General features: G+C 45.8%; 2 protein-coding genes across 2 annotated transcripts in view; both read left to right on the top strand.

The window, feature by feature from the left end:
* The first annotated feature begins 838 nt into the window (after positions 1–838).
* prf1.3 (perforin 1.3) lies at positions 839–3,318 on the top strand. Its single transcript, XM_084677674.1, has 3 exons — positions 839–1,365; positions 1,610–2,479; positions 3,027–3,318. Exons 1-3 carry the CDS (start codon positions 839–841, stop codon positions 3,316–3,318), a joined length of 1,689 nt encoding a protein of 562 aa, XP_084533800.1.
* A 2,208-nt stretch (positions 3,319–5,526) lies between these two features.
* Positions 5,527–13,950, top strand: part of stx1b (syntaxin 1B) — a 33,919-nt gene continuing 25,495 nt past the window's right edge. The window contains exon 1 of the mRNA XM_084677507.1: positions 5,527–5,556. Coding sequence (XP_084533633.1) covers positions 5,527–5,556 — 30 coding nt within the window. The remainder of the gene's footprint in view (positions 5,557–13,950) is intronic.

The raw sequence follows: 13,950 nt of genomic DNA, 5'->3' as shown, positions 1-13,950 counted from the left end.
TGTCTCTTTCGTCCGGCATTACTGTTCCAGTGTGTAGAAGGGTGAGGAACAGCGTGTTAGAGCACGAGAGAGCAGAGAACAGCAGCATGTGGAGTGTGAGACAGGAGAAAGTGCATACGTGTGTCATTTGAGGGTTTGAGCTGAACTGTGGTTTTGACCAGTTTGGCCACCGCCCCGTGACAGATGTAGTACATAAAGATACATAAAGACTGGTTTTACTTCACTGATATGATTCCTTTTGACTCACATCAACACACCATTGACCATAATAGGTGAGTTTCACAAATACAATATAACTCAATACAATTCAATTCTGTAATTTTAATCTGTAAATTGGTGCAACTGGTATCTTAACTTTTCTGTCAGTGTGATTTTATGATTATAGTATGTATTATATTATTATAGTTCACTTATGAAGCTTCAGAATTTATTGTACATGCACTAGAGTCAACTGACTCAACCTGTTTTAGGGTTCGAATGACTTTGTAAAAATAATGACTAAAAATGATCATAGATTCCTTATATCGCTGTGATCAAGTTGTGGCTTTACGTCCGAAGCCAAGTTATTTTAATGCATGACTTTTAGTAATGTATACATTAATGTATACAGCACACTATGGTTGGTTTGCAGTATGTCTGTGTTACAACGGCTTCCCTCTCAGAGTCGTCTGGATTAGACATGACAGCATGATTGTTTCAGTGCATTTATGAATACTTTACCTGTTCAAATCTTTGGTGACTTTGAATACGTCACAAGAAAATGGACGACATCAAAAATCACTCTTCTTCTACACAAGAAACAACTTGCAACTAATAAAATCTCCTCTCCAGCCCGGCCATGTCTGCCCTTCCTCTGCTTCTCCTCCTCCTCCTCCTCCTCCTCTTCATCCCTCCGTCCGGCGGCTGCCACACGGGCAGCTTCACTGAGTGTCAGGCGGCTCAGTTCGTCCCCGGCCACAACCTGGTGGGCGAGGGCTTCGACATCGTCAAGATGCAGACGTCCGGGGCCTACGTGGTGGACGTCGGGAACTTCATGCAGGGCAGCGGACACGACGCCAACTGCACGCTGTGCCACAACAGATTGCTGAACCAGACACAGAAGCTGCCCCTGGCGGTGGTGGACTGGCGCGTCAAGGTGCTGTGCCGTCGCAGCCTGAGCAGCAAGATGTTTGAGTCAAGCATGTCCGTGGTGAAGGAGAGCTGCACATCCACCAGCGTGAGCTGGAAGGTCGGGCTGGGGCTTCCAGGCGTGGGAGGACTGGCGGTCGGAGGAACACACTCCAAGTCGTCCTCGTTTGCCCAGAGTCACTCCCGCAAAGACAAGTACTCTTTCACATCCCACGAGTTCAAATGCAAATATTACACGTGAGTGATTTTTGTAGAGTATTTATATTTATGTTTGGTAGATATCATCAAGAACTTGTATCAATATTTACATGGTTACATTTTTCAACTTGCGTATTTTGTGTCGGATTCCAGAATAATGTATTTTGGTTAAATCAGTCTCTTTTTTTAATCTATGACTTCCTTTCTGTATTAAGTCCCTTCAAACCAAACACAATACACCCTCACATTCAAGTCGTCGCTGTTTGCTTTCCTGTTCTCGTAGCTTTCGTGTCCACAGCACCCCTCCTCTGAGCAAAGAATTTCAAGAGGCTCTGAAGAACCTTCCCACCACCATCGAACCCAAGAGCCACAAAGCTTATGACCACTTCCTGTCCATCTTCGGCACCCATTACATCCGCAGGTTGGACCTGGGGGGGCGCGTCCACTCCACCACGGCCGTGCGCACCTGCCAGGTCGCCATGAACGGCCTCTCCTCCCATTCCGTCAGCAACTGCCTGGGTGTTGAGGCCAGCGCCGTCATCAAGGGGATCGAAATCAAAGCAAAAACCGAATACTGCAAAGCCCAGAGCAAGAAGCTCAAGACAGGCCTCAGTTTCTCGGGGACCTTTTCCGACCGCGTCACCGAGATCCAAGGCGGCGACGGAGAAGTTGCGGACCTCCTGTTCCAACCCGAGAAACAGTCCAACTACAAGAAGTGGCTGGCATCTCTGAAGACGCTTCCCGGAATGGTCTCCTACCAGCTGAGCTCTCTGCACACGCTGGTGAGGAACAACCCCACCCTGGAGTCGAACCTGCGCACCGCCATTAAAGACTACATCGTACGGAACGCCATTTCCACCGCCTGTCCGTCCGGGTGCAGCATTGGCCGTCGGAACAAAAACTGTGGGTGTTCATGCAGCGGGCACAGTCGCGTGGACTCCAGCTGCTGCCCCACCAAGCCGGGCATAGGAAAGATGAACGTAACGGTTGTCCGGGCGACGGGGCTTTGGGGGGACTACTTTTCCAAAACGGATGGTTACGTGAAGGTGTTCTACGGCAAGCAAGGAGAAACCACTCCTGTGATATGGAACAATGACTTCCCTGCGTGGAACTTCAAGATGCAGTTTGGGACGGTGGAGCTGGGGAGCAGAGCGTGAGTTTTGAGTTCAGATTCTTGTTTTCCAAGGGTTTGTTTCTAGAGGCATTTTAACCTTGGCTAGACCGTAAACAACGTTGACTTGGACATTAGGACACAAGCATTGTTTGTCGGTATTTGCTTGTCAGTGTTCCGATCAAATAATAAAATGATTTCTGGTTGAAATATGTAAACATATACATGTTCAAGTGCATTTAAGGACAGCAAGTAGGCTAGAAAACCTGAAAAGTTATTGAATGAAGCTGTCCCGACTGCAGATCGCTTTAGGAGGGCGCACCTCACCCACCCCACCTAACACCTCCTCTCCCCTCCTCTTCTCCCCCCTCCTCTTCTCTCCCCTCCTCTTCTCCCCCCTCCTCTTCTCCCCCCTCCTCTTCTCCCCCCTCCTCTTCTCTCCCCTCCTCTTCTCCCCCCTCCTCTTCTCCCCCCTCCTCTTCTCTCCCCTCCTCTTCTCCCCCCTCCTCTTCTCCCCCCTCCTCTTCTCCCCCCTCCTCTTCTCCCCCCTCCTCTTCTCCCCCGTCCTCTTCTCTCCCCTCCTCTTCAGACCTGTGAAGTTTGAGGTGTGGGATCGGGACAACCGTTGGAACGACAACCGCCTGGGCAGCGCATCCCTCATCCCCACTCAGGGCGTGAACGTCAGCAAGAAGTTCAAGCTGAATCACGGCACTCTGTACGTGACGCTGTCTGTGGTCTGCGGGCCCAGCCTGAAGGGCTCTCTGTGCACTGACTATTCCCCCTCCCCTAGTTACCTGGATGGGCTGCCCGACAACGGGGTCCCTGACGATGGGCCATCCTTCCAGCAGGGCCCTGCTGCCCACAACTCCACCTTCCTGTGAAGGGGTGCTCTGTTAGCATGCAGGGACTAGGGTGAGGATTACAGGGTGAATGCCCCTGTAGTTATTTGAAGTGCTGTTAGCTTGGTAGTATGAAACCTTCACTTGGGCTCGAGAAGGGGATGTTGTTTTTGGTTCACACCAGCTTGATGAAGAACCGTCACGTGTTTTTTTGCTGATGTTCTGTAGATGGTGAGGACTGTGGTCATGCCCTTAGAAACGCACAGAACATGACCACAACTCTGAACGGACAAGACAAGGGCCACTACCTAGAGAGAAAGGAAGGCTATAAATACCTTACGTGCAACTATTTCTAATTAGTGAAGTTTAGATTGAGAATGATATTGTGTTAATTGAACATATTTTCTTCATGTTATTGGTACATAGCTGATTTAGATTTAACTTTTAAAGGATGTACATAGCATTTCGTAACATATGAAGCATATGTTGCACTATCCTAGCTCATGTCTGCAGATGTTTCTCACCACTGGGTCCCCGCTGACAAACGCTTCATGTTTCAACTTTTCTTCATAGTTTCTTGTGGTTTAGTTTTTTTGTCACCTTCTGTATTCTGCATTGCTTAATGTCATGATTTCACATGTTATTCAGAGAAAATACATTTCCTCACCTGATATGTAACATTCTATGTTATAATAAACCACATGACAGCTATAGTAATTTTATGATGAATACAATAATTGTGAGGTAGATGAAGTGACCTTCACATAAATCATGTGATGAATAGTAACATTAGCATAGAAATTCTAGTTAACCATAAACATTAAAAAAGGGATTTTTAGGATGGAATGTGGCAGATTTTGAATTGTGAGGGGGTTTAGTAGAAGCTTGCAGGATCCTGGATGAAAACTGAATATGACTTTGCACATTTATGACCTACTTTATCAGCAATATAGAGTAATCAAGGTTTCAAAGTAGTAACTCTATGGTTAGTCAATGTCATTATTTTTTGTAACACACCCCAAACTCTCCTGACATTTGGATCAATATTAGGAGTGTTTTGGGCATATTTATTACAAGTGTACACTTTTTTTTTTACTCAGATCTCAGTGAAAGGTTTTTCAACTCTTTTTCATTAAGTAGCGTTCACGTGTGCAAATTGGTTTTCGGTGCTGCCTGTGACGTTTCCTTGTTTATCTAAGGGCAGTTTTAGCCTTGAGCTGAAATTATATTTAGAAAATGCAATATTAGTTTCTGAAATAAGTTTTTTTTTCTCTCATTTGGATTGACGAGGCAGTGAAGGTGAATTCTACAAATGTTCGAAACACACACATTTGTGACATGGGCCTAAACTATCAGTTAAAAGACTTCTTTACTGTGTTGGTTGATAGACCCGACTTTCATGCATATACAGCATCTTTAACATTATTGCAAATTAAATGACCGTAGTCTATCATGATCCGCGAATAACCATAGGCTATCTGACACATTTATTAATTACGATCACCAAATCGACACCAGATTGTATTTAGCTACAGTGGCGTTTGCCATTTTGTAGACAGGACACTACATGCATATGTATGGAAGCAAGCGTGTGGCTAGCGTTGAAAACGTGATTTGTGGGAGAATCACCCGTCCAGCATTTATTTCATCTCCTTACCGGTAGCCTAGACCACCCGCCCATCAAGGAAACCGCTCTTTGGAGAAGAGCACTTGTTTTATTTGGCATCTCTATTCTGTCCTCAGCAACAAATTCCACCAAATGATTTTCATTCACCTGAAACAAACTACAGTTCCCTGGTTGGCATGGAGCGTCAGGCGATTACGCGCTGCAGAGAGACACCGACGGGGAAAAGGGCGGAGGGGGAGGGGAAGCAGGTAAAATGATGGAGATGGAGCGAGAGAGAGAGACCGCGCGTGCGCACGGGGCTCCATCCCTCCGCATCGCTTCTTTTTTTCATCCGTTTTTTTCTGCAGCATCAGTACCGCGCTCGTATTGCATTCGTTTGCTGCTGCTGGAGCCGGAGCGCGCTGCGGGGCGACACTGCACCGCCGAGGAGGACGCACGAGCACCGTACAGGGGGACTAGGAAAAAGGAAAAAAAAAGAGAGAGAAGGTAGCTCACAGGGGACACCTAAACCCCGGGTTTGAATACTAGAAGAAAATATAAAACCGTCGGAACCTTGGAAATAAGAAGACAACGAGGGCGAAAATCCAAGGCGATTATAATTTAGCCAACACGGCGGGGCAACAATGAAGGACCGTACGCAAGAACTACGAAGCGTAAGCTTATATTCTTCCATTCCTGCCTTCCTCCTTTACTGGTCCCTCTTTCCTCCTCCCTCCCCAATCCTCACCGCAATCGGGCGTCAGCGCCTGACTTCCAGCTTAGGCATAGCCTAGCCTAGCCTACATCATTGAATTTGTTCACTGAGGATAATAACCTATTTTTATTGTATTGATTTCGGATGTATGTTTCCTTCACTGTTAATAGTGGTGCCCAAGCGTGCTCTGATAGGCTACATGGAACATGACCATGGTGGAAAAAGAGTTCGCTCAAAAATCTTGGTCACAATGCAGTTATAGTCTGTAGGATGATAACTGCATTCACAAGGAAACAAAAAAATATTCTTAGCTCAATCATCCTAATCAATAAAATCTTATGAATGCTTAGTGCTGGCTAATATGGATGGACAGTTGGCCTTAACATGCAAAGCCTGTGAAGATAGTCACACAGAAAGCAATACCATCTACCCATGTCCGAAAGAAATATTCTCACCAGGAATGCCTCGCCAAATGTATATTTTCTCATATCATGGATTGATATATTAGTGCATTATCGGGAGCTTAAAGGAGTCGATTACGGTGATGTTAGAGGGTCGTATTTAAAGAGTTGACATTTCTGCGACTAGTTTTACTTGAGGTCATTAATTGATTTATAAACGAATATTTCACACCAAGGACGGCTGAATCGTAACCCTTTCCTGACACTACGGGGTTCAATCGGGTTCGTTTTGGAGAACCCATGCTATGCCAGAATCTGCAACACGGTCTCCGTGAATCCCTGTGATGGAGAACCACACACTCTTATTTAAAACGCACACGGTTACTAGATAGCCTATTACACAGCAATGACCACCACAATAATTCGAGCTAGCCAAGGTTTTTGAGTTTATTAAAATAGGTAGCCTATGTGTCCAATTCTCGAGCAAATTCAATCAATGTGAGGCCCGATAGGTTTTTGGCGTTGCCCAGCCTAAAACGACTAGAGATCAATAAAGCAGCCTATCCGAAAGGAAACGCCTGGACTCTGCCGCTCTGCACCTTGCCATAGTGTGTGTGTGTGTGTGTGTGTGTGTGTGTGTGTGCGCGCGTGTGTGTCTGTGTGATTTAGTGTAATTGTTTCTAAAAGCACCGTATAGGCTGCAGCAGAGATAAGCTATACCTACTGCACTGCTGTGGACGTTAGCATATTATTCCGACTGCTACGGTTACCGCGATGGTTTTTGGTCAGCAGGTGCACCTATATGGGCTTTTGCTCCGTTTCACTGAAACGCCGAACACAGATGCCCCTGATCCGACGGTGCTCCTGCCTCGCTCCCCACTGCAGATTATGTTGGTAGACCACGAACATCTCTTGGTTATGACGTTCGTGTCTTGGCCGCAGCATAGCCTACATCTAATCGCATAATGGACGCGTGAATGATATGTTAAGGATTTGTATTTTTAGGCTGTTTCCTTACAAATTAGCGAACGTTTGGGTTTGACCCGGCCCTCCCCCTCCCCTTCCCTATTGGCTCATTTAATATCAAAAGTGAAATGGATGAACCGTCCTGTTAAATATGTAGACTCGGCGTTAGGGTGTATAATAACCTATTATAATATTGAAAGGTTACAGCAAATCACGTTGCTAATTCCGGTAACAGATGCCGTATCATTTGGTAATAATTGCATTTTATGTAATCATCAACATCACTGTGACGTGTACGTCGCGCTACATCGTCCTTAACCGAACAAGACCCGTGTGTGCACGGGTTTTACCGAATGTGTAGGCCTACGTGTATGAGAGGGCAGAAGAGTGACCGGCTATATTTACCGGGTCTATATCGTCTATTTCGCTGTAGGATAGAAGGCTGGCGCTAGACCGTCGAGGTAGGGGGGTTTTATATCCGTTCCAAGCTCACTGATTATGAATGGATGAGTGGTCCGGTTGAGGAGAGACATAATTCATGTGAAAATTTCACCTCACACTATCAACCAGAGATTAAACTGTTCTCAACCGACAGCGTTATGTATTTCTCCCTGAAAGGGAGGTTGGGATACAGACTGTGATGGTTCCACCACAGAATTCCTTACTCATAAAAGTAGTATCGATCCTTGTCATTCACACATAGGTAGGCTACACGCTTGCACGCGCGCGCAGGCGCACGCACACATTTGTTCTTCCTTCCTGCCCCCCATATATTGAACGGAATGTTGCCCTTGAAGTAAAAATAGATCAATATTAATTTTAAAAGTGATTGAATACATTTATATTGTGAGTGTGAATTAACGTCATTAAACACTAAGAGGGGTTCCAGAGCACAACTAAAATATAATAGCTGTGTGTCATCGTAAAACATCACTCTGTGCAGGGTTATGCTGAGAGACAGCTTGTGTCTGTATAACTGTAATTTAGGGGTGTGCACGACAGTGTACACTGCTATGCTAAACAGTTATTCAGGTTTACTGTAAGAAATTTGTTGTCACGGTATCAAGTAGCTGGGATGGTGCAAGATGGGCGGGGTTCACTTCTATTTTAACTGTTGCCAGTCAGAATCATTTAAATGATTTTAAGAGTGGCCCAGCTATGAAGATTAATGGACACTTGCATGCCCACCATACCTATATTAATGCACGTTTAACTAGGGTAGTATTTGTGTTATTTCTAGGTGATGTTCCTTGATCAAGCCCATTGCTTTCATAATATGTTTGAGATGGCTAAATGTTTTTGATGGAGACTGATTTTTTTGTATGAATTTACTGGAATGTTCTTCTGTTATAAATACCCTGTTGCACTCGCCCTATCTTGAAATTCTCCTGTCAAAACCTAAACCATAATCTTGTGTTGAAGTTCATTTCTTTCTAATCTAATAGCTACATCAGTGAAGCAGTCTGGAAAAAACACATAGATATCTGATGTAATCTACAGTACAATACTGTCGATAACTGCAGTAATCTGCTGTACAAATTAAATTAAAATAAAAACAGCATTTAAGAAGGGTCCTATCAATTTTAATGGACACGATTGTGTCCAAGTGAATTTGAACCCCCCCCCTCCCCTGACCTCATGCCCTCAGCCTACAGAGCCCTGCCCTCAGCCTACAGGCACCAGAGCCCTGCCCTCAGCCTACAGGCATCAGAGCCCTGCCCTCAGCCCTACAGGCACCAGAGCCCTGCCCTCAGCCTACAGGCACCAGAGCCCTGCCCTCAGCCTACAGGCACCAGAGCCCTGCCCTCAGCCCTACAGGCACCAGAGCCCTGCCCTCAGCCTACAGGCACCAGAGCCCTGCCCTCAGACCTACAGGCACCAGAGCCCTGCCCTCAGCCTACAGGCACCAGAGCCCTGCCGCGGCACAGCACCAGTGACAACAGCAGACAATTGGTTACCCTGCTGTCGTGATAGTGCGGTGATACGTTCTCCTGGCTCGTGCTTGTAGTTCTCCTTGAGCCCCTGCAAGGGCAAGGGCCTCTCCCTGCCCTTCACGACCAGCACAAGAGACCTCTGGGTTGTGGGACTACACCCCATCGTTTCCAGTCAGCGCCACGATTTTGTCATTTGTCCGGACTCGGACCTGTCACTAAGAGATTTCTTGTAAGAAATCGGTGCTTCTCTGGGAGTAAATACCTTTTATTCAAAAGCTCGGACTGAAACTGAGATAAGAGAGTCTCCAAGGGCCAAGCAGCATTCATCTTTGACATGTGGTCATGTGTAGGCCGACTGTGGCCTTCCCGTAACAGATTTGATCTGAAATATCATTCAGATGTTCTCCCCTACGTGAGGTTCTGCGTGAATGTCCCTAGAACGCCCCCCCGACAGCACATTCTACAGCTCAGATGCTTCAGAGTTTGGTTTTCTAGTTTCATCCATCCCCACCAGAGGAATGAGAGAGCAGATTACAGGACTGCTTGTGTACGACGACGGCATGCATTGCAATGCAAGATCATCCATGGGCAAGATGACCAAAACGATTCCTTCTCCTCATATCATCTCATCTCAAATAATCTCATCTCAAAGAGGCTGACTTCCCCCCCCCCCCACCCCCCGCTTCATCAGTCTGTGCACATCTTCACCTGGGGAGAAGGGACGTCTGTCACGTGATTGATGGCAGGACCTGCATGTGATGGCCCTGTGATGGTCTCAGGAGACTGAGCGAATCCGTCAGCTGCTCATGTAACATGCATGAGCCCCGCCCCCAACCAGCCTCGCCCCCGACCAGACGCAGCCTGGGAGAAGATCTCGCAGGCCCGGTGTCGGTCGGCGCCTCGGCCCTATCTCCGCGGCGCATCGGAGAGGGGCAGATTAAGGAGAGGTCCAGGGGTTTGCATGTGTGGGTGTGGATCAAACGGCGTCTCAGGGTAACCTATCAAAGCACGTTTGAAAAGGACCCAGAGGAAACTGTGTAGGCTCCTGATTCAGCAAGTAGGATGCTTCGTCTACGGCTTTCAGTCAACTACACTGCACATGAGATGGAGATTTAGAGATGGAGTGACACTACCTGACTTCACCCTATTAGAGGCTGGCTCTAGCCTTGTCTCTACGGCTCATTCCTCTGGTTTGAGCCTGAGAGTGGAGGATGCTGGGACATTGTGTTCCGTGAGGTCATTCGCTGCCAAGGGCAGCCACTGCAATAGGATAGAAAACCCAGAGCTGTTCATGGTGACCACACACACACGCATGCACACACACACACGTAAAACACACACGTACATACAGAAAACAGCACACACACTCTTACTGTAAACCGGAATACTGGTGAAATTCCTTCCTAGTAAACCTATGCAGCTTTTAGCCCGCGAGTGATGGTTTTATCTGAAGATCTCAAAGTGATTAAGCTTGACGATGAGGTGGCAGTGTTGCCGTGGTTCCACACAGAGGGAAGGCAGGAGACAGGAGGGAGGGTGAGAGTCCTACAGCAGAGAAGCCACGTTCTTTTGGCCCGCAAATCTTCCTCCAGTGAAGAGTTTGTGTACGTGTTCGTTGTAGCTCGTTGGACTTAAATGGGATGGTAGACCCTTTAATTGTTGGCGTCAGTGTGGTATTATTAATGACCTTCTCAACGAACAGTAACAATTTTTTACTCTGGTAGCACTGGCATTCATTTAAGTTATAATATTTGTAGTAATATTTAAGTAACAAATATTTGTTACCCACCACTCTGACTGACTGTGAGATGCTCTTTTTCTTTCTGATTTTCAGCTACTTGTCTGGTTCCTCATGTGAATGATCTCTGTGGGTTTGGAATGACTTTGCCAAGCCTATCATATTCAGGTGGTCCGGAACTCATTGGTAGTCTTTTATTTCTTTACTGTAAATGTCTCAGACTGAGTTGTGACCTGACAGGAAATGAAGTCAGGGCTTCCCACTGACAGCTCTGTGGAGCACACAGATGTTTATGGGCTTGGATTTTGCTCTGTTGAAACAACAGTCCTTGGATGTTTTCCCAGATTTTGAGACAACTGAATCCTTTAAAATGAGTAATTGGATAATTCATACTTAGTCATTTGCCTTTGGTGTATCTGATAGAAAGAGTAGCTTGCAGTTTTACTGTAAATGTCATTGCGAAAAATTCTTGACTTGCTGATCATGCATTTCAGTAGAAGCACTTCACTGCCAACAACTTCAGCCTCTAAATGAACCTGATGAGTGATTAGTCTGCATGGACTGGGTTCTGATCTCAGAGCTTTATATAGTTTGACAGAATGATATAGGCTCAAATCTGGCCAAACATGCATACATCAAGGCTTGGGCCTGGGCGCATGAGAAGAATCAAAAGGGTCAGGTTGCAACTGCTAAAGTTGTCCCTGGCCAGTAATCCTCCTTCTGATCAAGTAACGTTTGAACGTGATCAGAGATACAGTTACTTACAGTTTACAGTTGGGTGACTCCACCCAGATACCTTGTTGTTTGGCAGTCAGAGATGATGAGAGAGAGACATAGAGAGAGAGAGAGAGAGAGAGAGAGAGAGGGAGAGAGAGAGAGGGAGAGAGACAGAGAGAGAGAAAGATAAAGAGGGAGAGATAGAAAATAAAGAGAGAGGAAAATAGAGAGATATAAAAAAAGATACAGAGAGAGAGAGAGAGAGAGAGAGAGGAGGGGGGAGACAGAGAGAGAGAGAGAGAGAGAGAGAGAGAGAGAGAGAGACAGAGATATAGAGGGAGAGAGATAGAAAGAAAGAGAGAGAGATAGAGAGACATTAAAGATGAGGACACTACACCTTATGGAGCAGTGCTCTGGAATCAGGAAGGACTACGCATTTCATAAACACAGTTCTGAGACCTGAAGTGTGGCCTAAACCGTCTCTCTGATCCAGGGATGGACTGTCTGACAACTGGAGGAAATACAAATGTTTTCCGGCTTGCTTTGAGTTCAGCGAGGAGAATACCTTCAAGGATTGAAGTTTCAAAACATTTTTGAACATGATTAAAGAAAGAGCTGGCTGAGAATTGTTTTCATCTGAAATCAGTTCATATTAATTGCGTTCTTTTATGATGATACGTCAGTAAAACATTTGACTTTCAATTAAATAGTGAGTTGATTATCTCTTGCGGTGTCAATGAGCATGACCTCCATTCCAGATCTTCTCAAATTGCTAGTTGCTTTGCGACAGTTCAGGAAGGTCAGATGGATGTTCTCATGTTCGAGGGGAACCAGGTCATTGCTTTGGCTTTCAGGTTAATGAAAGATTAAATTGCAATTTGATTGGAAGGTAACGGATCTGTGTAAGAAATATTAACAAGCCTGCATCTTGATGACAATACACACAATTCATGTGTGTATTGTCACGAATGAATACAACCATGGTACGTTAACACTATAGTACATTAACCACAATTGGACAACATACGTCACCCTGGAATGTTGAAGGAATTCTTCGAATCAAGTCCATCGTCGTTTCACACACAGATCACTGACATGTCCACTGTTTCCTAAAAGATACTCCCTGATCTCTCACAATCTGAGTTTGACATTTTGCTTTTTGCTTTGCTTTCGTGTGTGAACAAACAGAAGTCTCCGCTCTAAGCTGCTGACTCCCGTTGCGTGGGTATTCATACCTGAAGGCTGTGTGTGAATGTGTGGACGCGGGGCGTATTCTGGTGTTCAGAGACCCAGCCTCCGTTTGGTGGCCTGATTGATTGATTGATTGTACCTGACGTTTCTGAGTCTTGTGTTGAATATGTAATTGATCACAGATTTCCTCCCACATTCATGAGCTGTGGGAGAAATAAGACAGGAGGGGGCATCGTCTGGGGAATTTGGTGAGGCAGCAAGTGAGGCAGCAAGTGAGGCAGCAAGTGAGGCAGCAAGTGAGGCAGCAAGTGAGGCAGCAATGGTCGATCAATCAATAGCCCAATAGAGCTTCATCTTCCTAATTGGCAATTTGCTCTCAGCCAGGAAAAAAAACATTCATTTAAAGCACATATTCTCTAGCGACATGAATAAGATACAGCAGAGAGAATACTGCCCAGTTGGATGTTTGTAAAAAGAAGAAGCTGGGTGCTTCAGAATCGTGTGACTAGTGTGTGTGTGTGTGTGTGTGTGTGTATCAAGCCACAGTTCACACTTGCTGTTATGTATTGATTAAATGACTCATGGATTTCTGGGAATTGGTTACATTGTAATCTTTTGAAAAGGCCTTGGCAGCTACTGCAACCTGTCTCTGTTTCTCATCTGTGATTCCCCAGGGAGGCAGAGCTGGGGGGGGGGGGGCAGGGGGGGGGGCGGGGGGGGGCAGAGCTGGGGGGGGGGGCAGGGGGGGGGGGCAGGGGGGGGGGGGCAGGGGGGGGGGCAGGGGGGTCTTGGCAGGGTCTGGGGAACCTGAGTCAGAGCTATGGTGTACAGCCTCATGCCCACATTCATCACATTTCCTGTCACAAATACAGTCTTGGGCAAAAGTCTTGGGCACAGCAAAAATGTAAAAAAAAAAAAACGCTTCACAAAATAATTAAACGAAAAAGCAGAATACATAAGCAAGAATACAGAAGACAAAAAAAACAATATTCGAGACAATATTAATGTAAAATTCTTAAGTGCCTAAGACTTCACCCCAGTACTGCATATGTATTCATAATCAGTTTGAACCTTATTTTACACTATTTTGACAAAATAGTAAATTGTTTATGTTCAATAATTGTGGTCTGCACTCCATACTAAGGTTTGGATTTGATGTTGAGATTATTGAGCGCCACACGTGTGCTAATGACAACCTGTGACAAGAGCCATCAGACCAGATCTATTTTGGTTCAATAAATTCATTTGAATATATAGAGAGTCAGGTGGCTGAGCGGTTATGGAATCGGGCTCGTAATCTGAAGGTCGCCAGTTCGAGGGGAATGTCGCTGTACTTACTGTAAATCGCTCTGGATAAGAGCGTCTGCTAAATGTAAATGTAAGTATAGATATAACTGCCATTTTGT

The sequence above is a fragment of the Hypomesus nipponensis genome, chromosome 17 (assembly GCF_054491055.1).
Source record: "Hypomesus nipponensis isolate SF chromosome 17, ASM5449105v1, whole genome shotgun sequence".
Taxonomy (NCBI): domain Eukaryota; kingdom Metazoa; phylum Chordata; class Actinopteri; order Osmeriformes; family Osmeridae; genus Hypomesus; species Hypomesus nipponensis.
This window is presented reverse-complemented; position numbering and strand designations above follow the sequence as displayed.